The 27123-nt window shown below is 31.3% G+C and overlaps 1 protein-coding gene across 2 annotated transcripts; it reads right to left on the bottom strand.

Annotated features, from left to right (window-relative positions):
- LOC133192107 (protein Wnt-1-like) lies at window positions 1–26960 on the bottom strand. Of its 2 annotated transcripts, XM_061327974.1 has the most exons (6): window positions 24724–26960; window positions 22380–22636; window positions 6727–6992; window positions 2193–2343; window positions 1896–1919; window positions 1–981 (listed from the first exon to the last, which is right to left on the bottom strand). In XM_061327974.1, exons 1-6 carry the CDS (start codon window positions 24816–24818, stop codon window positions 638–640), a joined length of 1137 nt encoding a protein of 378 aa, XP_061183958.1. In that variant the 5' UTR covers window positions 24819–26960; the 3' UTR covers window positions 1–637. The 2 variants fall into 2 exon arrangements, with proteins under 2 accessions (XP_061183958.1, XP_061183959.1); XM_061327975.1 differs by lacking the exon at window positions 1896–1919.
- Window positions 26961–27123: the final 163 nt, after the last annotated feature.

The raw sequence follows: 27123 nt of genomic DNA, 5'->3' as shown, positions 1-27123 counted from the left end.
TCATTTTGAAAGTTTATTAGAATAGAAATTTAGACATTTATTCAAAAATGAATTTTCGATAATCTACAATCGTACAAAGAATTGTACAGCAGTGTGGTCTATATATAATTTTTTTTCTTATGAAACTTGGCAATAATAAACAAAATGAGGCTGAGATGATCAAGATGTACAATAGTACAATACAAAAGTAAATTATCCAAACAGCACATACAATACTGTCAATTAAACGGGATGTTTAAAGTGGGCGTATTAAAATTGGTAGCTGACCAAATAATCAACAAGAACAAACCCTAGAAATACAACTAGCCCTAATATATGATTTTACAAAATATGAAAGGTATGTAAATATTTACTGGTCTTTTTAAATGTGATACGTAACAACACTGCTTTAAATTAAATTATGATATATAGCACCCATATGGTCATTTAATGACGTCATAAATAGAAAATAAAAAGAATCCATGAAAGTACAGTACAAGTCAATACTTATATACTAATCATTACACGAACATCCAAAAAGACAGGCAAAGATAGCACAGTTCATTAAATCCTCATGTTTCAAAGAAGCAGTGTTGTGCTGAACTGTTCACAGATCACTGTCATTCGAGGAAGTTAATCGAGTAATTTAACGTACATACTATTTGCATGTGTGTTGCACTTTAGTCCGAGTGCAAATTTCACACTCAACCTCACAACACCAACGAAATATACAACTACACCTCTCACGAACAGTGTATGTTTTTGAAATATACCCTCTCCCACAGCACAGAAGGTCACATCCGTCAATTCCTATAGATGACGCATTACACTCGCGACCATATGTTCCAGGAAAGTCTATGGAAGGGTCTTTTTCACAGTATGTAGGTGAGGACTCAAAGTAGACGAGATCTCGCCTTCCAGGTTTTTTGTGATTAGGATTAACTGGTGCAAAATGGAACGACTTATACCTTTTCTTTTTTCTACCACTGTTAGGTCTGTTTCCTGGAATAGAGCAAAAAATATGTTTAATTTCAAATGTTACTCCTTAGTATTAAAACTTCGTTTTCACCCGGCAAACAAAATTTGTATTCATTCTTTATTGTATGTAATAAAGATTTTGTACGCCGAGGTATTAGTGAGCTTATATAATATTCTCAGTCACAACTACAATTGTGTTTCAAATGTTAAATAGTAAATTTTAATATTACAGGTATTTCAGATGCTGAATATTATAATTTAAAGTTATTTGAAAGGGATTTCTTTTTTGCTAGGCAAAGAAACCGATTTCAGATGGAAGATCAAATGTTACATATAAAGAGAGATTACAAAGTTTGTTTGGGAGTGAAAGCGACACAGCCTTTAAAACACGGTATTAATTAAGCATGCAGAACAGCAACGGAATACATAGAAAGACTTGGATGGAGATTAAGAACTTATACGTGCACATTTTGTATGAAATATATGAATATATTGTGCTGCGACATGACATGGGTAGCTTTAAGAAATTTAGAGTACATTGTTCAATATTATTTTGAATTTTACTGTTTTGATATGAATCATATGATTTTAAGCATATTTCTTATTAAATCTCAGCAATTGTATATTACCCTAGACATTAATACTTAAATAAAATTAAATTTAATTAAATACTTGTAATTCATCATAGAAATATATTTAAGTTCAAATTGCTTCAAAATAACCAAATTCAGGAATCAATTTCTATTATATTTACATGTAGTTTTAAAAATATCATATAATAAATGATATACACTAGCTGTATGTTTCATGTTCTGATTTCACCCTTAATACAAATATATTACTTGTATGTAAAGATTCTTTCCCACAAACTAGCAAGCTATACACACAAAGTCGACAATTACACACAACAACCATGGTAACACCCATGCAATACGAACCTAATATGCGGCTTCCATCATTTCCTGGCAAAAATTTAGATAATAAATATCGCATAAATATGTTTTTCAGTTTATAAAAATACGGTACAGTAGTAGATGGTAGAAAAGCTTTTTTTCCCTTCAAAAGCTAACTTATTTTAGCAATGTCAGTCAGTCTTTCATCTAACTTTTTGTTCACCTTTATACATTGAAATTTATATAGTTTACTTGGTCAATGCTTTCACAATGCCGCAAAATAATTTGTAAGAAATAGCAATATATGTATGATTAGTCAAACACAGACTTGGTAGGTTTTACCTGAAATAACCTGCGAGGCTCCATCAAATCTGTCTTTTAGTCTGTTCCCAACATCCCTAAAAGAAGGAAGCCTCATCCAGCAGGTCTTTATTGTACAACTTCCAGACATACCGTGACACTTGCATTCTCTCTTCAGCTCTTTAGAAACATGCTACAAAGCCAGACAAAATTTTTCTAAGTAGAGAATTCATACTTGAATTTGTGAGAAAAACGGGGTGGCCTTTCATTGTCATTTTGAGAGGGAAAATACTTATTTTTAAGCACAATATCTTAGACTCTGTTGTCATTTTGAAAAAAGGGAAACAATTCTATTTCAGTTGTAGAATCTAAGAAACTACCTTAATAAAATATTGCACGAGATATTTTGTCCAAATCCGATGTTTTTACTTTGTTTAGACAATGAATATAATCGCCTGAGCAGTCACGGATTCTTCTCAAATTATATTTCTTGATATAAAAAAATCTATATTTTGCGGGAAGTATTTCTACAAGAATTCCATTATATCCCCAAAACGTAAAATATAGACTGTAAAGGAAATGGAACACATTTGATATTCTTAATCCCAGTACAACTGTTCAAAATGGATTTTTACCATGAACAACATTTTTTTAATTAAAAATTTACCTTGCAAATGACACATAATAATAGAATTTCCATATATCATATGTTTTCATTATTTAGATTTTAAATTAAATATTTCAATTTAAGGTTTATAGGGGACAAGTAAGGTTAATATTATGCGATGTTTATCAGCTCAAGAGTCCATCATTTAAATATAATTATTTCTGCGCCATATTTACAAATTGGTAAATAAGATATAAATGGGAAGCCAGGCGTTGCACATCGATAAAACGTTATTTTACAGAAATAATGAATTGCCATCTTATCCATACCCATAAAATCCCACCTGGGTATCTGCGAATCGCTCATAAAATATTCCCACTTGTCATTTATCAGTTTAAATTAAGCTGTCTAAATTTCATTACTTTTTCCACATTTACGTGAGAAATTCTTTACAAATTCCCCCAAATAGTGGAAGAGTGACTAAGCCCCAGTTATAACTAACTTTTAAGACCATGTTTTCTATCATTAAATGCATATCTAGAACAGTAAAATGTCTCTATACTTCTACCTGTCCATAAAAGCAAAAATTCCTTTAAATAATTTAATTTGTTCAAACGCCTGTTTAAAAATCATTTTCACAGAATATACCTTACGAATACCCATATCAAGATAATGGATTTTCGTTCACAAACATCGCCAATACGATTTAAGTGTCTAGAGAGGAGAATTTGATGGTAAAGATAGCTATTAGTTAGATGACATTTCAAATCTATTTTTAAATTTATCTCCTTCCAAGCTTGAATTTGAAAGTTTGAAAGCATGATTTCTAAAAGATCGTTCTTAAGACTTGATATTTTTGATAACCGCTGAAAGATTAAAATCAGATCTATTTTAGCTAGAAATAATCTTTTTTCGTGGGTGAAAAGGTTAAAATGTATTTTATTTCCTGGGCAATAATCAAATGTAATTATCTTAAAAATATTCCTCTCACTCGAAATTAAATGATTAGGACCTCAATTATGTCTGATATGGGAAATGCCCATTTTTCAATTGAGAAAACAGAAGAATACGAAAAGAATTGCGCATTCATTTCAATTGAATTCCGAGTTATTATTTAGAATCTGTATGTTTCTATACTTAATTCATGAAAGTTTCCACATTTTATGCATTCAAAAATGTTGATTAAGAATTGTTAAATGTTATATTAAAATTTCATTATTCTTTTTATCTTCTTTTATTGTCATTGGGAATGGAGGAGGGTCTAAATGATAAAATTTGTGTGGCATTTAATATAAATAGTTAAACCATCTTCCGGAGATGAAACCTCGCGTGATATTTAACAACTGAACGGAAACATGTCATTTACATCTTCAGCACCTATGTTATTCCCTTTTTAAATTGAGTATCAAATTCCTACATCGCTGACAGAGATGTATAATTAAGGGTAGGCCATGTTACGATAAACTAGCGGGTGATCTGCCAGTTACGGTTTAACAATGGGGTAACAATGAATGATAATACCTCCGAACGCATTGTCAGGCAATAAAAACGTCTAATTAATGAACGTTTTGATAAAATTCGATACATATCAATTTTCCCTCCTGTTTAGTGCATAAAACCGTGTCCATTTTATGAAAAAAAATTCTATCAATTTCACGAAAATTATATGTATTTTAATGTTAATTTGGCTTAATAGTCAGTGGATATGTATATGTTAACATTTAATTCCCTTTTATTACAAATATTTCTAAAGGGTACATTAAAAACTATATCGTAAATAAGTCGTTGCAATGCTTTTTGGCCATTTTCTTTTCTCGCTTTAAATGCAGGTGTTAATTTAGAAAGTGTTAGAAACTCTTAAAGTGGTAAATCAAATGAAAAAACTTTTCAAAAGTATCGAAGTTTAGACACCTGTTGTGATTGAGAGCAAAAACGTTTCCTTGTATATTCGAACTATTCAAAAAAAAGAGATAGATTTCTTAAATTTATATATTCTAAAACGACCTGTTGAAAGCAGCTATTTTATTATAAACACACAAAATCAAATTATGCAATTCTCTCCAAATATATAGATTTTTTTTTTTAAATGTTTATAAAATCTATTATTTGATGAAAATTATTTATGATATATATCTTTATATATATTTAATAAAGATCGTTCATATTAATTGCATGTATTATATACGCAAGCTTAGGTCAATTTTTTCCATTGCTTCAGCGTAAACATCAACCCATTTTCAGTAAATAAGAAATTACATCAGTTACCTTTGTAATAATTCATCAATCAAAAATCTTTCCAATTCTGATATATGAATTTAAAAGAAGAGGAAGATCAGTATTTTTCGTATGAAAAAGTAACTACATTTATAAAAGAACATTTATAAGCCAGATGATGAAACTGTAGTTTTATTGGTTTGTACTCAGAAAGCTGTATTTGGACTTGAAACACCTTTTTTGTTTCACATTAACAGCATTATATATCGCAATATTTTCTAAGTTGTTTTTATAAAAATCAAACCAGAACTGTAGTAGGAATAGTGTTTTTAAAAAGATTTTTACAGAAATTCATATTGTTATTAATTGTGGCAACATCATCTAATTCCCATAAACAAAATTATTTACCTTGTGGTAATCTACATGTAATTGTTTGCCTTGTTTTATTGAAATGGGACCAAAACAGTAGGAAGCTACATGTAAGAGAAGGGTTTTGGAAGAACTTCAAAGAAATTTCCATTTTTACTAACCTTGGCAAGACCTTTATCGAAATCAAGAAATCGTTAAAAAAGAATGATCAATCTTACTGTAGTCTACTTGTGTACAAAGTTTTATCAAAATAGGACCAACAATGGGGGAGGAGAGCGTGTTGAATGAACTTCACAAAAATTCTGTTTAAAGTAACTATGGCAATACCTATCGTTAAAACAGAAAACAGAGATACAGAATTATGTACCTTAGTGTAGTCTGTTATGTTAGTTTTACTGAAATCGGACCAATACTGTAGGAGGAGTAGACAGATGGATCGATGGATATCTTACCATTTACTATTTCAAAGACTTAAAGAAAGAAATTTTCTGGAGTAACTGAAAATAGTAATTATGGACTAGTTTTGAAATATATCAACTATATATGATTTTTTCAAACGAACTACATTTTTATTAGCTTTTGAAAGCTTCCAATCTAAGAACAAATTTCAGCAAAAATTCAGTATAAAGTGTTTTTTCTTCCTTATTAAACGGTCAAAACTTTCTGTTTTTGCATCTTTATATGTATACTTCAGCATATTTGAAAATAGGAAAAATTTAGATATTCGAAGCAAATAAATATAACTAATATTCCATAAAAAAATTAAGAACAATAGAGGAAATTCGGATAAGCCAATATCTACTTATCTCAATTTGGTTGTATCATCTGATAGACCCTATATGATAACACCTTTTTATGCAAAAAAGAAAAACATTTTATCTTTTGAAATAGAGTTAGGCATCACAAACAGTAATTTTTTAACCTTGATATCAAGAAAAAAGATAATGACCTTGACCTGACCTTCTTCCTAAAATAAAACGATCAAATTTAATCTAATTGATATCATCATTTAGTTATATTGACTTCTTGAATCTATGAAAATTTAAGTGATTTTTAAATACAGTAAATATAAGAAGAATCCCTCCTTATGAGCTGCACAAGAAATGCAAATTCGTTTTCTCTTGTGACTACTATTTTCTGACTGCATATTCCTATGAAATTCATGATAACTTAATTTTTTCCAAGAAGAGTTTCAGGAATTTCACACGAACCAGTTCAGCAGTCAAAATAAATTAATTGCGATGGAGAATTTTCCAGGTATTTCCAAAAAATAGGTGGAGAAAATTCACGTATGTATGTAAAATCGACATAAGTGCCAGATGTATGGTCCATTCTCAGAAAAACAAAACTTATTTTGCTCTAATTCAATAGAGAATATTTGCTCACCACTCGACCTGCTTCGTTGTTATGTAAATTCATCATGTATCGGAAATCTCTGCCTTTTTCTAAAACGTCCACAAATTTCCGAGAAAACCGATGACCAAATTTGGCATTATCACTACACCCTCCCCACTCCCAGTCTTTTCCGCTTTGTTGATTGAGGTTATAGTCACATGAACACGTATATATGCTCCCTTCCGCGCAAGCACGGGCAATAGAATGGGTAACTGCAGCACTAGTGATTGCATATATGAAAGCAGTCTCTCGATTGCCTGAAAAAAAGAAGAAATAATCATATGCTGTCTAAAACATTATGATATATGAGTAATATTATCCATCCATGTTTGTTCATACTCTACATTTATTTTATGATACCAAAAATATTATAACAGCGATATTTCCTAGTATGCAAATTCACCTTTTTTTTCCACAGCATCAGTTTAATTGATGCTGTGAATCTAATTTGAATTTATAAAAATATGCATGCTACCATCCTTTCCAATTAGAAAAGATAAATCACACTGAAAAATATTTATGATGATGCATTTGAAATCTTTAATTAATGTTATTTTACCCCCCGCTTGAAAAGCGGGAGGCATATTGTGAAGGGGGTGTCCGTCCTTCTGAAGGTCTTTCCGTACGTCCGTAACACTTGGGGGTATCCTTCTCTTATCCGCAACTCCTCTTATACCACTGGATAAAATATCTAATGAGACTTTCACAGAATCTCTATTACATAGTGCCATTATGCATCTCTTTTTTATTTATTGATCAGAGAGATAAATAGGTTTTCCCATACAAAACATAGACACTGCCACTCTTTCTAAAGCATAAGGGGTATCCGTCTCTTATCTGCATTTCCTCCTATACCACTTAATAAAATTAAATGAGACTTTCAAATAACACTATAGTACTTATTTCATAATGTCATTCATTGTGCATCTCCTATTTTCACTTTTTGATCAGACACATATTTTAGGTTTCCCATAGCAAAATATGGAAACTGCTATTCTTTCTACAACATGGGGGTACCCATCTTTTATCCGCAACCCCTCCTATACCACTGAATAAAATTTTATGAAACTTTCATAAAAAAAAGATTTACACAGTGCCATTATGCACCTACTTTTTTGTTCTTATCGGACAGATACACTGTAAAAAGTAGTGTTCAATTTTAACATGTTCATGTGTTATTTGATCCACGGCAGTGTTAAAACTTGAACGCATCATGTATTAAAGGTGTAAAATCTTAAACGCATAGTGCATTTAAGTATTCCATGTACTCTGCTTTAACATATAAGTGTTAATAGCTTCTTTAGTCTTCTTGCAAGTTTATTCAATTAATATTACAAGTTTTTTTTTTAACTTTGATTTTATGAATATAAATTTCTAGCTTGTGTAAAAATTCTGTAACTCCCCCGACTGATATATTTTCTAAACAGATATCAATACCTTAGTATACAAATATGTGTATATAATTTTAGGTGTATATATCAATTTATACGCATTACATGTACACTGACATGATTAATAATATTCATTATTTGTTTGTCAACAATATCATTAAAAATCCTTGAATTGTTTTTGTTGAAAAAAAAAACCCCACTTAAATGCAAGTAACTGACACATACTATATTGTTAAATAACACCAGTGTTAAAATTAGGAATTATTTCATTAACACATTAAGTGTATTATCTTCGTGCTTGGCCTCTCTCTAGTTGACCTATACATGTAACCTTTTGCCGCCGCATCAGTAATTTCTTTGTTTCAAAGAAAGCGGTCAGCAGAAAATTCAAAGAAAGGGTTGCCAACTTCGGTGTGTTCTTGTGTGAAAGGGTAAGTTGATTTTTGAGTAATTTTTACACAAACTGTAATAAAAATATTATCTCAATAACATTTTAAATATATAATTATTTTTTCAAAACTGTTATCATAAGCACTTGAATTATGCATTCTTTGGTCGGTTGAGTCAAGTAAACAAAGAGTAGATATTGTACTAATTTGTAAACGTTTTCAAAAACTCTAGCTCATTCTTTTGATTTTTAATAGGTTATTTTATGATATTTAGCACACTTACAAACTTAAAAGTATTTGCTTATGCATTTCCATCATTTATTTAGAATGCCCAGTCAATAGAAAACCTACCATCAAAACATCTCAAAGGATCTCGAGTCTGAAGAGGAATATCCCCCTTTAAGTGATGAAGAAATTGTTGTGATATACGTCGTTGGAGACGGATGTAAAATGTTAGAAACTATGAATGCACTGGACTACCCAGTAATTTACGGACAGGTTTTGGGTATTTTGCAACTCTGGGTGCATGGTCGGTGATATTTTTACACAAAACAAAACTACAAACTGGAACAATTTAGTGAGCAATTTGGACATGCATATGTTAAAAAATAAAATTATTCTCGTAAAATGTGTATTTATCTTTGTTTTTCCCAACAGGACAACAGACAAAAGGAAAATAATGAGGATTTTATTTTTCAAAAAATGTGTTAACTGGTTAACATCAGCTTTGGAATTAACACATTAAAGTGTGAATTAAGTGTTTCCAGGGGTTTTAACGTGTAATGTGTTAATTTTATGAAACATTTCTACATGTTAATAGATCAACACACACGTTAATGTATTTACACTTTAACGTGTGAATTAAGTGTTTCCAGAAAAGTGTTAATAATTGTGTTAAATTATTTACACTTCTTTTTACAGTGTATATGAGGTCCGACATTGCAAAAATGAAATTTGCCATTATACTCATTTGGGAGCGGCTAGGGGGTATCATTTTGTGTGCTCAGTGCTCACAGTACTTCTAGTTTTCTTTGATATTATGAATCACTAAAAGTTACTTTTTATAGATAGAGATACTCTAAAAGTTCTCAATATATTATCATGGATATTTTTCCAGTTGACTTCCCTCTCTCAAACAATACCTTTCTAATGACATCCATTTATTGACTTTTGAATTGCAAAGTTAGCGTTATATATATATATATATATATATATATATATATATATATATATATATATATATATATATATATATAATTTCAAAAAATTAGATTTGTTTTATATAGACCAATCACAAGACACACAGATTTGATAATGAAATGACGAAGGTTAGTCTTATATATGATTTTGAAAACAACATATAAACACTCTGAAAAAAATTAGTTACTTTGTCCTTGACCTTTGATCTTCAGATATGAAGTTGGTTTTTTTTAATCATTTACGATCTCTTCAGTGAGTTTCATACTATATGATCCAACGGTACTCTGTATATTGTATACACAACAATGGTAGACAGACACTGTAAGTTTGACCATTGACTTTTGACTTTCAAATGATATGCCTGTTCCGTTGGACACCTCTATAGCAAGGTCAAATATACACACATAGTTTCCACAACTATGAATATTGGTCGCAATTTTTTTTTATCTTGACCTTTGACCTTCAAATGAAAAGGTGTCTTCCTCTTATCACCTCTGTAGCATGTTTGAGTCTTAAATAGTCATATCATTTGAAAAAAAAGAACGCCATAAGTTTTACCTTATCATTTTGAACTTCCAAAAAATTTACCCCTACCTTTGGTGACCTACAAGTTTGTAAGTAAGAGTTTAAAAAAATCTCTCCATAACATTTATTCACAGAAGGACGCAAGTAATTACAGGCGATTTACTTCATCAAGTTGTAAATTTTAATTTTACTACATGGATGAAAATGCAACATTTACAACATACATGATCATGTTGTAAATTTGGCATTTACTTCCGCCTAGTAAATTCAAAATTTACTTTAGGAATGACTCTAATTCTTGGCCAAATTATTCGAGTATAACCTGGTTTGGGTCAGTTTACGCTTTATAATCCGCGAAGCGGATTATAAAACAGCGGATACTGACCCAAACCAGGTTATACTCGAATAATTTGGCCAAGAATTAGAGTCATTCCTTATAATTTAATTCTAAAATCATTAAACAACTGTGGGTGTAAAATTTCGTTGCTTTTTATTAGTTCAAATTTGCCGCTCAATAATACGACCCTAGTAACGGAAGTGATGGGAAGCGAGGGGAGGTAAAAACTGATACATAGTCCTAGCAGCCATGTTGTTTGTTTACATGTGGTAAGATCCAAGTTACTGTTTGAAGTTAAAGGTACATTTATTAAATCTGGAATTTTCCATGAATCCCGAGGACTGGAAATGAGAGGATTGCATGGATACAGATGATTCAGCTGGTTGTCAGGGGGGTGTGTCCCCATACCAAACCAGGTTATACAGAAATAATTTGTGTTCCTCTTTGGATATCAACCAATCAGAGGCTAGAATACAAACAAAATTAAATTATAACATGATAACTACGTAAAAGTTACAGTCTTTTTAGAACATAGTTGTGTATATTGCACGTTAATATATCGAATGAACATTCTATTTATATTACTTTCTTTATATATCTAAAATTTTGGAACAAATTAAAGTAACTCGCTCTTGTATGCTCACGTCTGTATGTCCTTAATAATGTGGATAACATACTATTTAACTTTTCTGTCTCAAACTTGCTAAAGGGTTAGAAGGTGACCAGCGTTCAAAGTTTTTTTTAATTCAAGGGTCAAATGGTCATAGGTCAAGGTCTGAGTTAGTTGGTCCTCTCACCATCGTTGTGGACACGATAAATACATGTAGAATACCATTTTATCATTTGTTTCAAATTTGCCAGAAGATTATTGATGGAACGGGAGAAAATCGGGGCTAAGTTGTAATCATTATTATTCGAGGGTCAAAAACTGCGATAGGACTGGTGTAAACTAAGTTTGGACACAAATTACAGAGTGTCACTTGACCTTTCAATCGCATTCTAGAGGAAAAGTCATTTCTTGGGTAAAAAGGTAAAAACATTGTGAAAGGTAAATAAGTTGAGAATACAATTTTTAAGACTATGCTTAACTTTAAATTTCATAATTTTTACAGATATATTGGTGCCCAGGAGAAGAAATCTTTTGAATTTTGATTCGAGGTCCAATGTGGTTCAATGTGTGAGGCACTGTTATGTGAAAGCATACTGCGAGGGTTTAACACATATATTTCACGTAAATAACTTGTTTACAGGTAAAAATATAACTATGGATATAGAATTTTAATTTTCAACCTGTAACGTTGTATATTTTTGTTATTTATTTAATCCACGATGAATTTTAAATAGTACATGTGGCTGGTAGATAATATACGTGTACAACTTCTCGATACAAAGTGTCAATTCACCATATAGAAGAGAGAAAATTTTCACTGATATCTAAATTATGTATCGTAAGATGAAGAGATTGATCTATTTTGCCTATGGGTCTCTAATCTATCGAAAATCTCTGTTGTTCTACTTGGTTTACTGTCATCATTATTTATGATCTTACGGTGAAAAAATTCGTACGACTGCTGTCAATATTCCAGTGCATTTTGTGTTCCAGACACATATAGATTTGATGGACCTTTTTTCAGACGTTTGTGTGTCAAAAATGGAAGAGCGAAAAAACTACTAAAATAATTGTAACGAGTTGGTTCCATTAACTGTCAACTAATGGGTGGTACGGTATCTGATTGAAGACATTTTTATTTTAAAACTTTTGACAAAGGTCACTTACGGAATTCACGAATTCAATCAGAAAAGATGGCGAATTTTATACATTCCATTAACAGTTTGTAAAACTTTTACGACCAGACATCTGCTGAAGATGACCAAAAGATGGTCAAATTCGATATGTTCTGGCCAGTACAATGGATACACTTTAAATGACCAAAGTCACAATTAGGTAGTCATTCAAACTTAGATTACTTTTCTAAATGAACAAAGTAGATAGACATGACCACGAAACTTGGAGAAAAGTGATTTGTCATTATTTACATTATAATTTTTTTTTAAATGTTCAAGTTAAAGGTACATTGTGTTTTGAACGACATCCAAATCAATAATTTTTTTTTCACCAATGCTACTTTCACTTGAATTCAGAGAGAACGAAAACATTGAATTTAATTAAAACAATTTACAAGTAACCGACCTTAAAACCGAGTTAAATACACTGCATTTCTCAACTGTCAATATAATAATATCATAAAAAAGATCATAAAATATGAAAATACAGAAAACAGAAAACTTCTTTTAATACACCTAACACATTGATGCGGAGAAGGGAGGGGCCAGGGGGTTTTCAGCTCTGAAAATATATAACGCAAATCATAAATTTTACTCCAAGATCAGAGTTAACCTACTTAAAACATCTGATCCCCATTCATAGCTCAAGCATGTATCTTAATTTTTGCTTTGGAATTTTAAATGCTTCCTTCAATTACTGAGTCTTACATGGAGATACAAAATATCATGGTTAAAATCTTCAAGGCAATTCGTTTCTGTGGAGTAAAATTAACGTTTTAACTGATTTAAATAAGTAGGCAGCAACAGGTGCTATGATCATTTAAACATGTATAGTTAAGCGATGACTAAAAGTCATTTTGTCTAAGAGTGAAGAAATGATTCATTTTGACAGTCCTTCAAACCATCCAAACAGATAAGGATAATGATAGTAATATACCACCCAGGTACCCTAAACGCCGCTTCCCAACCTGTAATGAAAGTATTTATCAATGACCTAACGTCTCGGTTATTGTGTTACATGTATAAGCTAATGATGGGGGCCACGGGAATGTACACCCAACGACATTACTAGATACTGCTTTCTTGTTCTAAAGACTACCATTAGAAGTTGTAATATGATGCAATTAGCGGAGGATGAACATCATAAATCGCCGGAACAATCACTTCAGAGTCTGCGCGGAAGATGTAATTGTTAAGTTTTGTTGCTCTATTTGGAATAAATGTTATAATTTGTTTCTCCGTTCACAGAATTCTTCGAATATTGAATTACCGGTATTTATATAAATATGTGTGCAATATGTTAAATGGCATTTTGGAACTTCCACTCTTTTTAAGATTTTTAAAATTATTTATTCCTTTAAAATATCAAAATAAAATTCGCATTTCAAATTCGTATTCCATTAAACCTATTCATACCAATGTAAAATATTAAAAGCATATTGCAATAAACCTATCTAAACAATCTGTAAACCCAGGTGTTACTTAACAGGGGAAAATCTTTGATTTCTTTGCTGTGAATTTGTTATAATTGAGCCCACGTGGAGAAGCAAAGTCGCACATAGTTTGGGACTGTCAACTTTACCCTGGAGATTGAAAAAACGGAAGACAAATAGGATTCTGTGAATGCACATTCCAAAGAGTTATTACATGCGGAATTGAGAAACAAAGAAAGACAGAACAATTTGGAGACCCATTATCAAAAACTTAGCTGGAAATGAAGGCGCTTAAATGCACTCCAACAATGTCAATTTGTGCATTTCAACACCTGGGCTTTTATGAAATATACAGGTGTGAAAAAAGAGCAACACTTACAAGCCAACCATAAATTCATTCCGCTGTGTTTTCTTTTTTTATTAAAAGTTTTTAATCGTCAAACGACAGAATGAATGTAATGAGAAGATATTCCATCTTTATCACATTTTTTTCATGTTAAAAGCATGAATTTGAAATATAAACTCGGCCTTAAATCAAGTTCGTTGAAAACAAGATCGAAGTACACCGCGCCCCTAAAGGGGATATATCTTAATTGTTTCTTAACTCCTGTAATCAAATAGCAATGGGTTGTATACTCGATTTAAACAAATGTCATGGTTCCCGAAACACAACACAGTACCTTGAATACTCTTATTTGTTTAAAAGTAATATGTGTGCACTCACAGATGACCCACCTGATTGTCGTGTAAAATACCTGTATCTATTTCAGAAGGTCATCATATATTTTCAATTATTTTATCTGAAGCCTGTATGTGAGTGACACCGATTTTCAATTGGTTCGATCAACGACTTCTAAACTAGCGTGATATTGGCAAATAAAAGGAAGTCTTTAGTCATATGGTCCTTTTCATCTTCTGAAATATTCTTGATGATAGATTTTCTTTAAGATGGTATCTGAGAATCCCAACCCATCAGAACAATGCACTGTTTTGCCTTCACAAGTGATCATCGGCACAAGTGCCCCCCAAAAAGAGACCATGATTTCAATAAATCATGATCGGGACTTAATTATGGTGTTTGGCCACTAATTTCACTTTTAAGAACATGATACAATTTAACATCAATTCTCTGTAAGGACCAAAAATGCTTGGCCACGCACTATCATGGAATTTTATTTTATCACTATAATATTAGAGAGTGCCCTATATAAAGACTATTGGTGGGTAAATTTTGGACAGTACCTCCTTGGTTTCCATAGCAACGACTTTGAAATATTTTGTCATGGCAAAACTGACCTGATTGTCATCACCATGTAAAATAATTCCGTGCTTCCTTAATGTAGGAAAGTTATGAACATAACATGGGTTTCATTTTACAGCTAAGTAATCAAAGTTTCTGTGCATCTAAATTTTATTCAATTTAACCCAAGGTTTTTAATATGATACAGATCAATTTACATGAATTTGTCATAAAAATGAATACAAAGGTGCCTATTTCTTGATATGCATATTAAATTTTGCAGGCAATTGAAACTTAGAAAAAAGATCTTTTTAGTAAGATCAAGCTTAGATCTAAAAGATGCAAAAAGATTTGAGGTGGGGAAATCAGTTAAAAGTCATATTCCAATCCCCTCAAATTATAACTTTTCCTAAAAATTAACCTAGAGTTATTTCCCTTTGCTGACTCTTTTGCACTGAAGACAAAAAATTAAACTGGTGTTATTTCCCTTTGTTGACTCTCCTGTATTGAAGTCTAAAGAAGTTTATAACAACATGTGGCAAAAACAGACGCCAGAAAAATAAACATGAAACAATAAAGGAAAAATGATGTGTTTTTCAACTTTTTAAATTGGAATTCGGGTGTGAATGGCAAAGAAATTCATCAAATGAAGGAGACACTGCTTTCTCAGCATTCAACTTGATAATGATGTACAGGTCTTTATTATGATAATAGATTTTTAATGTCAAATTCACTTTGCAAAATATTGAAACAAATTTTATGAGGTCTGACTTGCATTCCCATCATGTGGGATTCCATGTACTCTAAAATCCATGAGAAAAATACAAGATGCAATTGGAGGAAAACAACAAGCAGAAGATAGGGCAGTCAGTGGGAATGGTTAGAACAACCCTAGGCACAGGTATAAATTTGAATGTTTTCAAATATTCATTTTGTATAAAAACTACACGTAAGAAGCTTTTTTCAAATAAATTGACATTTTAAATAATTTTTTTTATATAATAGACTTAATTGGTCTATATTCAAAGATCACCATGTTAGCAGGACATTCCAGATATATACATCTTATTAATATATTTGCATTATAGGAATTTTTGCTTGCTTCAGAAAGCAACTTACTTTGGCAAATCATAACAACAAAGTTTATCAAAAGGAGGAGAATATTGTAGAAGATGTAAGTTTGTATGTAATAAAAAATATACACAAGGCTATATAAAAAAATTATATATTTTGGTAACATTGTACACAGTGGCGGTTCCAGGAATCTTGAAAAGGGGGGGGACCAGTGTGGTTTCGGGATACTGGCTCAAGGCCACACCAAAAAAATTGATTTATTAAATCTGAAATCTGATGTATATTTTGGACACAAAGGGGGGGGGGGGGGCTGGACCCCCCTCTAAATCCGCCATTGGTACAATTTAAAATCTAATTTGGCCAAAAAAGTAGTTGGTGGTGGGTAAAAATTAGAGATGGTCGACTTAACGGAAACACATTAAAAAAAATTTTAGCCTAAAAAGAAGTCATATAATTCCGATTCACTGTAAAAAAACAAAACATATTTAACTGCAGCTATAAATACAAACTAATAAGATATAAATATAATATAATTTAGGACTGTGACACAGGAGCATCACTTATGAAAGGTTGCACTCAAATAGTACAACGATGAAGGATATATGAGCAACTGTAAGTACACTATAATTTAATTAATTCAATTTTCTTTTTTCACTTGTATGCTTTATCAAACTTTTAAGATAATCTTAATTCACAAGCAAATTTATGGTGGGTATAATTTATAAATATTCAATCAGAACTTGTTCAGGAAAGTTTCGCTTGTGAGTACAAGTTCATACATTGAATATGTATAAAATTTATTTAATATGCAATTTTATATATATATATATATATATATATATATATATATATATATATATATATATATATATATATATATATATATATATATATATATATATATATGAAATAGTGTTGATGACTTGTATGATTATCCCTAATGCATATGATTTATACAAGAAAATTGCATAGGCCTACATGTATAAATTAACTACAAATAGAAATATCCAGTATACAGTAATGATTGATATAGTTGCAAATGCTTGGGAAAGAACCTTTATTCTTGTGTTTTTATCATCATTATTCAACACAAAGGCTATATACCAGAAGCAGGAGGCAGTTACAAAATTAACTAATGGAGACAGAAACCTTGCAATTGACTGTGAGAATTGAACATTGGACAGTATCTTCCCTGAACAATATTCTTTTGGAGAAGATTCTGTTTGAGCATGGGGACAGCTTTTGGAGTAGGTGATGGTAAATTGTTTCAGTTACTTTTATCTTGCGATTGGCTACACTAAAAATACTGTATGTGTACATAAATTGGCGTATTCAAAATTTAGCGCAATCACTGGGTATGGAGTAATCATGAATTAGCGCTACATACGTCTGCGGCATATATTGTATTTATTAATGATTTAGTTAAGGTATTCATTAATTGGTGCATTGTTGTCTGCGTTAAAGGCAATAAAATATGAAGAACAGGTGCTTGGGAATGGGACCCCCTCCCCCGCGTTCCATACTCCAAGGGTTCTCCCCGACTTTTTTTATAATAAAATACATTTCTATTACACATTCACAAAGTATTACAATTCAAAAATCCAAAATATAATCTAAAACTAACCTTTTATTAAAATTCATAATCTCTGATACTAAAAGTTCTCTTTTAGTATCCGAGAGTATGAATTTTTATAGGAGGGGGGGGGGGGGTCCCGTCCCCAAGCACCTGTGATATGAGGCCTGCTTTTTAAGTACACATGCAGGAATTTTGAGGTAATTTATTTCAAGATGTAAATACTAACTACTAGCTTAGTATTATATACATTTTGATAAAAATAGATATGCTTATATACTTGTATTTGTTATCACATGAAAAATGTAGTAGATATTAAACAATTGATTTTTGATTAAAGTATACATGTATGTTTTTTTTTCAGGGGAAAAGATGAAGATGATTATTTCAAGTATCACTTTTCAAACCCATTTAAAATTCTTCTTGACTGGTCAGACACAACACCATATAATGGTCAACCTCTGATGTAAAGAGAAATCATGGAAACATCAAGCCTAGCTGTTCCTATTGTCTACAAAATTGCTATATAGCAGCTATTTTCTACATTTTGTTTATCTCTAAATACACATTTTGGATAATGTTTAGATGTAGATTATTGCTTGATTAATAATTTGAAAAAAAAAACAAACTGTTTTTAAAAGTAACGATAAAATTATACATATTCACATGAATATGTGTATGTTTTCTGATTGTAAGACTATACATTAATGGTATTATTTTTAATGGGGTGTTAATTTATGGTCAGTCTAAATAATTCTAAATTTCTTTAACCAAATAAAATTGACATCTAAAGATTTGCATCTGGGAACAAGCAAAATTTAAAAGGAGGAAATTAACATTAGCTTATCAAATTTCAAACCTGCTAAATTAATACACTGTATCTACCTACCTATGCATGAAAAACTAATTATTTATTATTTATTTATCATTTTTGGTTGAAAAGTATCATTAGAGTTTTAATCCATTATCTTTTTCCATTTTTTACCTAGTATTTGAAAATGTTGTTTACTGAAATAAGTTCCAGTGAAAAGTTGAATAGCTAATTTTCATTAGATTTTGAGTTATCTGCCCTTTGTAAAGGATCATAGAGAAACAATAATAATTCATTTAATTTTGTTTTATCCTATTTATTATCTTTAATAATATTTACTAATCATTCCGTTTGTCTTATTTATTAGTGAGAAAAATGTTTGGAAAAGAAATTTTATAAAACAACCAGTGTCTAGTAACATTTTGAACAAAATATTATTTGGCAAAATGCCAATTTTCGAAGTTAAAAATACCGAAAACGAAAAAAATCCCCACTCCACTTTTCATAAAAGTTAACTAATATTATTATGGTGTTTTTAAAATTTCAGGTGATTTTTTCTTGAATTGCCTGCATTTCTTGAAAGACTTCTTGAAATATAGGGTAAAAACGACCATTTTCAAAATGTAAGAATTTGGTCATCTTTGAGCCATCAATTGAAGAATTTGCAGGTGACTTGTAGAATTTTTTTTTTGTGTTATATAGTGCTTCATTTGTTCTATTCATATAATGTATGAATTATCTCAAAATAATAAAGATGATTAAACCACAAGAAATCAAGTATATAGCATTTTTATGCTTGAATTGAGAGTAAATGGGGACAAAATCTATATTGGCCCGTTACCATGGCAACCAAGGTAGTAACTTTAATTTTGAATGTTGATTATGTCATAGTGTATGGGCATTAATCAACTGAAAAAGTTTCATGAAAATCGCTCATGGTGTGTGCCACAGCCCTACAGTAAAATTTTGGTCCTTACAGAGAATTGATGTTAACTATTAATCCCCTAATTTGTTTGTTTCATGTGTGGCCTTTGCACGCAAGTTGAGTCGTTTATTTTTTATTTTTTTTTACAAAATTTTCGGACTATTAAAATCATTTTAAAATCGTAAAGCATTAACCATCAGGGATTCTTAAGAAACATTGTATTAAAGTGTCGAAAGAAAATGAAAATCCTATCTGAAATGTACGTTGACTGTATATTTCATAGTCCATTCATTATTGTAAATTTCATTTTCTCCCAGGATTTCAAATTCTTACGGAATGTATCATTCTAACATTTCTCAAATGTTGAAATTATATTTCAAGTGCATATTTTCTTGTTTAATGGAGATCCAAACAATCGGCAAGAAGTAAAGTTATTGCAATTTAATCATTCCCCCCAACCCAATTGGCGCTAAGGCGTGTACTGTAGTCAGCTTTATTGCATATGTATACCAGTAAGACCGGGTCGTATTGTGAGAAAATTTACATACTCATAAAGAAAAAATCTTGTCTGGATACAAGTTTACCTTAATCTCGTATTTGCATATTAAACGAGGATTTTATGAATGGGCTTTCGACAGGTCTCCTCGTAAATTGATATTATTTGCTTCATATTTGTAACGTTACTTGATTTGTAACAAGCTGTTCTTGTTTAAAGAATGGAATAAATGAAATTTAAGCATTTCAGTGAGACGAAACCTTTCATTTCAAACTAATCAAATAAAGTTCGATTCTTCGCTCTCATAAAATGTACCACCGGGGGTCGCATGCTGTCATGAAAAGATAAACTTCAATTGTACTTGATTGAGAAATGTTGTGTGTTTAAATCAGATGTATTTCTTATTGCCAAAAGATATTTTGACCCAGTCTATTTCTTTTTTTTTCCATTATGGACATCTTTTATTCAATCAATTATATATCAAAATTTCACTTTTTTTCTTTAATTTCAATTTATTTTATATCTAGCCGGAAGCGAGTTAAAAAAAATTCTTCATATCTTTATGAAGTTCAGATTTAGCTTAGATTAATTGCCTACATATTCTTATATGATTTGCTGCTTTTATTCAACCAATTATATATCAAAATTCAAAACTTCACTTTTTTTCTTTAATTTTAATTTATTTTATATCTAACCAGAAGCGAGATAAAAAAAAATTCTTCAATATCTTTATGAAGTTAAGATTTAGCATAGATTAATTGCCTACATATTCTTATCTGATTTGCTGGTTTTTTTTTTAAAATAATTACATAAGGTTATCAGTTACATATTGCAATAAAACATGGAAGACAATTAGGGGTACTTCATAAATTACAGTCGTGCAAGATGATGGCCGATTCCATATCAAAATTATTTTTAGGCTTTAACAGATTGTTATGTGCCAAATTTGGACGAGCCGCCATGAAAATAAGTAATTAACATACGATGTATCTGATGACCTAGGACATGTTCGAATGATGAAAAAGCCTTACCAAGGAAGAAACGGAGAGAAATAAATAATATTCTTTTTCTTCATTTACCATTTGATTAAGTAAAACTATGTTTTGAAGAATTGTAAAAATAAGCAAAATAAAGCAGACTTGTTTATTTGTGTAATAATGCTTCAACAGAACCATTAAGCAACTACTTCCATAAGTGATTTCAACCTCATAAAAACTTCGATAATGCATCTGTGAAACCTTTTTTAAAAATAGAATTATTTTACAATTTAAAAATGTATGATGTATTAGTATTGTGAATAAAATTTCATCACAGGAGTAAGGTCGGATGTACTTTTTTTGATTCAAATCAAAAAATTGTTGACGTGCAGAGGTTCCTATCCTAATCCAATCAAACTTTGTATCACTGTGTATCATTCGCCATATATTAGTCATATCAATAAGCCATCAACATATTTGACTCTAAATCATTATGAGGCATTGATTTTGACACCACAGTTTTGAACATTTTTTTTCCCTCCAAATATTTTAGAGCCAAACTGCCATAACAAATTATATATTTATTATCGATAATTTTCATATCTCTAACAAACACATTCTCTGGTCTATTTCATTTTGATTCAAATTCTCTGGACCAGAGCAAAATAGAGAGGAAAAATAACGAAAGAAATGTCGGCGTTTTTGCACATACCATTGACGAAATTAAAAAAAATATATATTCTGACTAGATCTTCAAATGATTTGAAAATACTTTACGTAATGATTATTAGTTTCGGATGCAATGGGGAAACTTTTCACTGAAAAATAATGAAGCTAGGTTTGAAGAACTTAGCGCATCTTCATATTGATATAACATAGAGTATTAATCGCATGAACTATTTTGTGTTTCGAGCATAGATGTGACGTTAGCCGGAAGGCGCGTCAGTTCACAGTTTTCTTGATATGATCCCTCGCCACTACACAACTATTCCCCTCAAGCCTCTTGTTTATCGCCACTCGATCACATGTCATCAAGAATGCGGAGTGATCTTGATCGTGTCAAATACACAACGTATTTTCAAAACCCTTGTTTGTACATTAGCATTATAAATTGCTTTAACAGAATTCTTTTACAGAATATATATTAATATATGAAATATGAAGATAACGAACAGTAATCAAGCTCAAACATCCATTGAAACAATTCAAATTGTGAGCAGAGCAAACACGGGCCTCTAAAAACATCAGAGGTGGGATCAGGTGTCAAGGAGGAGAAAGCATCCCCTGTTACTATGAACAACATTAAAATGTTCACAACTGGTTTGCTGGATTCTATTAATGTAGCTGATATAACAATTATTATAACAGTAGGATCCCGCATGTGGTTAATTTGTAAAATTTTGAATGCTTTTATATAAGAGTTGTATATTTGTGTTTCATCAAGTGGATTGTCTGCGTTTTGTGGGGCAAATTATCTATTATACAAACCTTTCTCTAAAATTTTTCCAAATATGGGTCCACCATTTCCCACATCTTGAGTTGGACAATTCCAACGCCTGTTTCGAAACTGAAACTTGCATTCGTCAATTGCCATTCTGGCTCCATTAGTTAAAGCTAAAATTGTCCCTGGATTTTTTGTCACGAGTTTCCGTTGCTTCTTTGTCAGAGGTAAAAGGCTTGGGCTGTTATAAAGCTGTGTATTTGATCTTAGGTCATTCGATGGTTTTCCAATATTTGCAAGTGTCCTGAAAATATACAGTACTTAATCAGAAAGTTTTATTTAAGATATATCAATTTCAATAAAACGTTCATGAATTGAAAGACAATTTTTAAAATATAATGTCGAATTCTGATATACAGTTGTGAAAAGAAAAATATATTCTAGTACTTAAGTACTGGAATATATTTTTGAATTAACTTTCACAAGTGAAAAAAAAACTCTCGAACTTTAAAGCATTTCGATTGAACTGGATAATTTGTAAAATAATAATAATTATAGATAATCAAAATTTATTTGATCTTTAAAAAATTTCGCCTTTATTTTTTTCTAAATGGCCAACGTTCGATTCATGTGATATGCAAAACCACAACTGGGCCTTTAATCAAGAAAATACAAAGTTCAATTCTATAAATTTGGGAGAGCATTTTTCCTGATCGGATGAAGAACCCTGAATCCTTGGAACACGAGGATCAGTTGTTTCACACCAAATTCGACAGATCAAACGACCAACCTGCCTTTATACTCTCTACTTAGAAATCGTTAGAGTAACATTTAAAATCAATCTTTTAGATGTGTACAAATATAAAAGGGGATATTCCTTTTAATCTTGACTTACGAAATGTAGATTATGTTAAAAGGACCCGCGTTCTTCCTTTTATCTTCCGAGTGAAGCTAATTGTACACAGGAACCGCGATCTAAAAGAAGGGCTCCCATGTTGCCTTCAAATGAGCAGTTCAGTAATGTTTAGACACCATCAAAAGACAATATTTATTTTTGAAGTTTTTTATTTGAATGATAATATGATATATATCAATAAATTGATGCGCAATCCCTCGTCCACCCCCAGAATCTTCGTGGTTTCGACCGAGAACAAACATTTTTCAGACATTAAAAACGTGTAAAAAAAATAATTTCTGGATTGTACTCTTAAGCCGTGGTTAGTTTTTCTGTGAAATAGACATTATATAAGCACTGTGTAAATTTTCTCCGAGTGGTTTAAAATTTGAATTTTTTTCAACCAGGATATTCTGTGAAATCTATCATGGATATTTCTGAGGGCCTTCCCATACCAATTAAAATCTGGATAGATGGGCTTAAGAAGGTTTCTATCTGTAGTATTTTGCATGTGTCTATAACCATGTAGTTTTGCCTTGATAAAATATTTGAATCTTTGTTTGATTTTTTTTTTTAATGCATGAAAGATAGCAAAAACATTCATTTATATTTACCGATAAGTGGCATAATTTTCGCACGACAACAGGTGCGCAGATTAGGCATCTTAGTGCATGAGTATTAAAACTTAAAAGGAGTGGAGCAGTAGGCATGGGGGATGAGGGACGTAGGGGCGTGACCCCTGCATACTTCAGATGGTCCAAGTGGGATTTTTCGAACACGGAGGCACCTTTTAAAGACTAATTATTCCCTTTGTCTCCAATGTCTAGAATTCCTTTATTCTGCATTCCAAACTCAGACAAAACCGCCTTTTGAGACACAGTAAATGAATAAAAACTTCATTATAGATGTAAAATTTAACATATGTCAATATATTGCTGATATCATTTACTAACAATGCCTTGCATTGCTGTAATTACCATTACGGCTTACAAAAATTTTGCTTGTGAAGTGATTTAAAAAAAAGAAGAAATTAATGACTTAAAGAATTTAATATACATGTATTTGTCAATTTCAAAAAGGTTTTTTGAAAAATATTAAAACAAATTAATGAACTTTTCTATGTTGCTGAATCCTCAGAGATGAATAGAATTCGTTTTTATTGCATGTAATTGTTTCTGAACATTTGTCACATTTCTCAAAAGTAAAAAAATATTGAATACTATTTTTTTTCTACATTTTACTGCATTAGAAATATATAAAGATAAACCACTATTATATTACACTATGTCTATTTAAAATTTAATTTTAAAACATATTTCATAAATGCCAAGTACATAGTTCTCAAATCCAAAATTTTGGGGAAAAAAATTCCCATATCGTTGACCTAGTGTTACATACATTTTATTTCCCAGAACAAATATTTCTTAATGGAATTTTATTTAACGTCCATCTTTCTCTTCTAATTATGAATTTATTTAATTTAAAAAAAAACTTACCACCACCGGATTCCTTTTAATTTGGTCTTCTTTCCCTCTCCATACCAAATAAGCAAAACTAACATGATCAGTAAACAGCTCAGACTCCGCATCATAGTCACGTGGTGTTTGATTTAAAATAACAGTCTTCTTTCATTCCTACGAATTGTTTTATCATTTCTCTTTTTTAAAATTTCTTCTTCCTATTTTGGAATCTTCATCTTTTGCTCTGGATCATCTCTCGTGGAGCATTTGCAATTTCCTGTTGCAAACAGGTGGTGCAATTTGAAAATTTTAAAGAGTTTTCCCCTTAATTTTGTTTCATTGGATTATAAGGTCTCCTTGTTTACTTCTAACCTGTTGCAGACGATCAACATCAAAGTGTACAACTGTTACATCATTCACTGTATCGAATTGAATGGTCAAACCGTCCAATAAATCACCCAGGGTAACAAAGATTCCAGTTCCCCAAATCACCAAAAAAGTCAATTGATTTTGACTTTGCGACTCTTGAGTAACCGAAACGATGACACACAAAACTTTCCTCCAGAGAGTGTTGTAAACAAATCTCAGGAATATTTTAAAATCTTATTTTGATTATTGCGTTATTAATATGAAATCAAGCGTGGATATATCCAAAAATATTTCTGACAGAAAATAACTCGACATCAGGAATACTTTGGTAACAGACGGCGAGGCTCTCAATAAATACCCAGAAATGTACAAAAATCGTGGTCTAGTGTCAAAGGTCAGTTGGGTTTCTTGTACTTCATCAACCGAACCGATTTTGCGAACAAACCGTAAAAAGTGAAAAGGCAGTGAAATGTTGTAATGAATTCCATCCACGCGTGGTAAAACTGGCAAATTATCACAAATTAGGCTTTAAAATATAGTTTTCGGGATAATTTTATCATTTCAACCACCAATCACTGGAACTCTTTTTCTGATACAGTTGATAAATGTCTTAAAAGAGCTGAAGAGCTTTACTTTCAGAATAAGGCGGTAATGGGAGACTAGTCAACCATGTGACTAATTCGACAGTAATGTCACATGGAAAGTCAAATTTAATCAGATAGGAGATTCTTCATTAAACATTATGACTGATTTTTATATCTCTCTCCGATACACTTCAGTGAAATTCTGACCACTGCTTTCCAATGGTGATGACATATGCTTTCGGTCAGTCCTTTTCACAAATTAGTGGTTCTTACTGGCTATTAAATTTAGCCTCTTAAATCTTTTATCACCGTTGAATAGGTAAAATTGATTTCCTATCTGATAATGTGAACATACGAATTCTCTCACTAATTTTTCTACCCACCCTTAGTGTAATGGTGGACGAATTTTATGACTTTTTAAATGTTAGAAAGTCAATCTTAAGCGTTAATTCTGCGTGGGTCCCAATACCACCTAGTTGCCAATTTTCCCTTTATAGCTTTCCACTAAAATGGAAGAATTAATTTACACTCTTATTTTCCATCAACGACGAGTTAAATTTTTTTGGTCAATTCATTTGTGATGGCAGTCAGGCATTTCCTGAGGTTAGATTCTTTAAAATATTGCTTCTAGGAGAAATATTCTCTCCTACATATTCTTCATCCTATGTCACAAATAATTGCACGTGAACACATTCAAACCAATCCAAATAATGATCATTTTACAATTTGCTTTAATATTTAGTTGCAACGTATACACAACAATACTGACCATAAGCCGAAAATCCCAAGTCAAAGAACATCTGAAGAAATCATCATATCACATTTGAACGAATTTTAAATATGATAAATCCGAATTAGGTTAAAGTTCATTTCGATGACAAATAAAGATAGACCCCTGCCTTCCAAGCAACTGTTAAGTGCGTCGGCTCTACACTTATTTGTCCATCTCGATTCCTTTTACGTATATTCGATTTCAAGACATCTACGGTCTTTAATTAAACCACAAGTATGTTTATGTCTTTCAAACAGTTGTGCGACTGTCTTGTCGTTTCAACAGTATCCAGTAATTTCAGGATATATTTTTTCGGATTGAATCGAATAATTACGATCTCTCTGCATTTTCAGTAAAAACCTCTGACCTTCGAAATTTCCTGAATGAATCGCCCGTGCCACCACTGAAAAAAAGGCAAGGAGTTTAAACTGTAACTTAAGCACGAATCATTTTACAAGGTCGGGACTTTTTTTAATAAGCTTTAGCTCTTTTCTTCGTTAGAGTATCACTCCATTTAGTATTCAATTTTAACTACTACGAAATTATACTTTGGTATCGTCTGTACTATGCACAGAACCCTATTTGTTTCCATCTAAAGAAGTACGTGTTCGAAAAAAAGGTGTAAGCATTTTTATATAGTTTCAATTTCAGCGATAATATCTCGCTGTCGGTTGTGCATGATACAGTAAAAGGGTGGGTTTTTTGGCTCGT

The sequence above is a fragment of the Saccostrea echinata genome, unplaced genomic scaffold, assembly GCF_033153115.1.
Source record: "Saccostrea echinata isolate AGI-Se365-2 ecotype Australia unplaced genomic scaffold, CSIRO_AGI_Sech_v1 ptg000025l, whole genome shotgun sequence".
In the NCBI taxonomy this organism is placed as follows: domain Eukaryota; kingdom Metazoa; phylum Mollusca; class Bivalvia; order Ostreida; family Ostreidae; genus Saccostrea; species Saccostrea echinata.
This window is presented reverse-complemented; position numbering and strand designations above follow the sequence as displayed.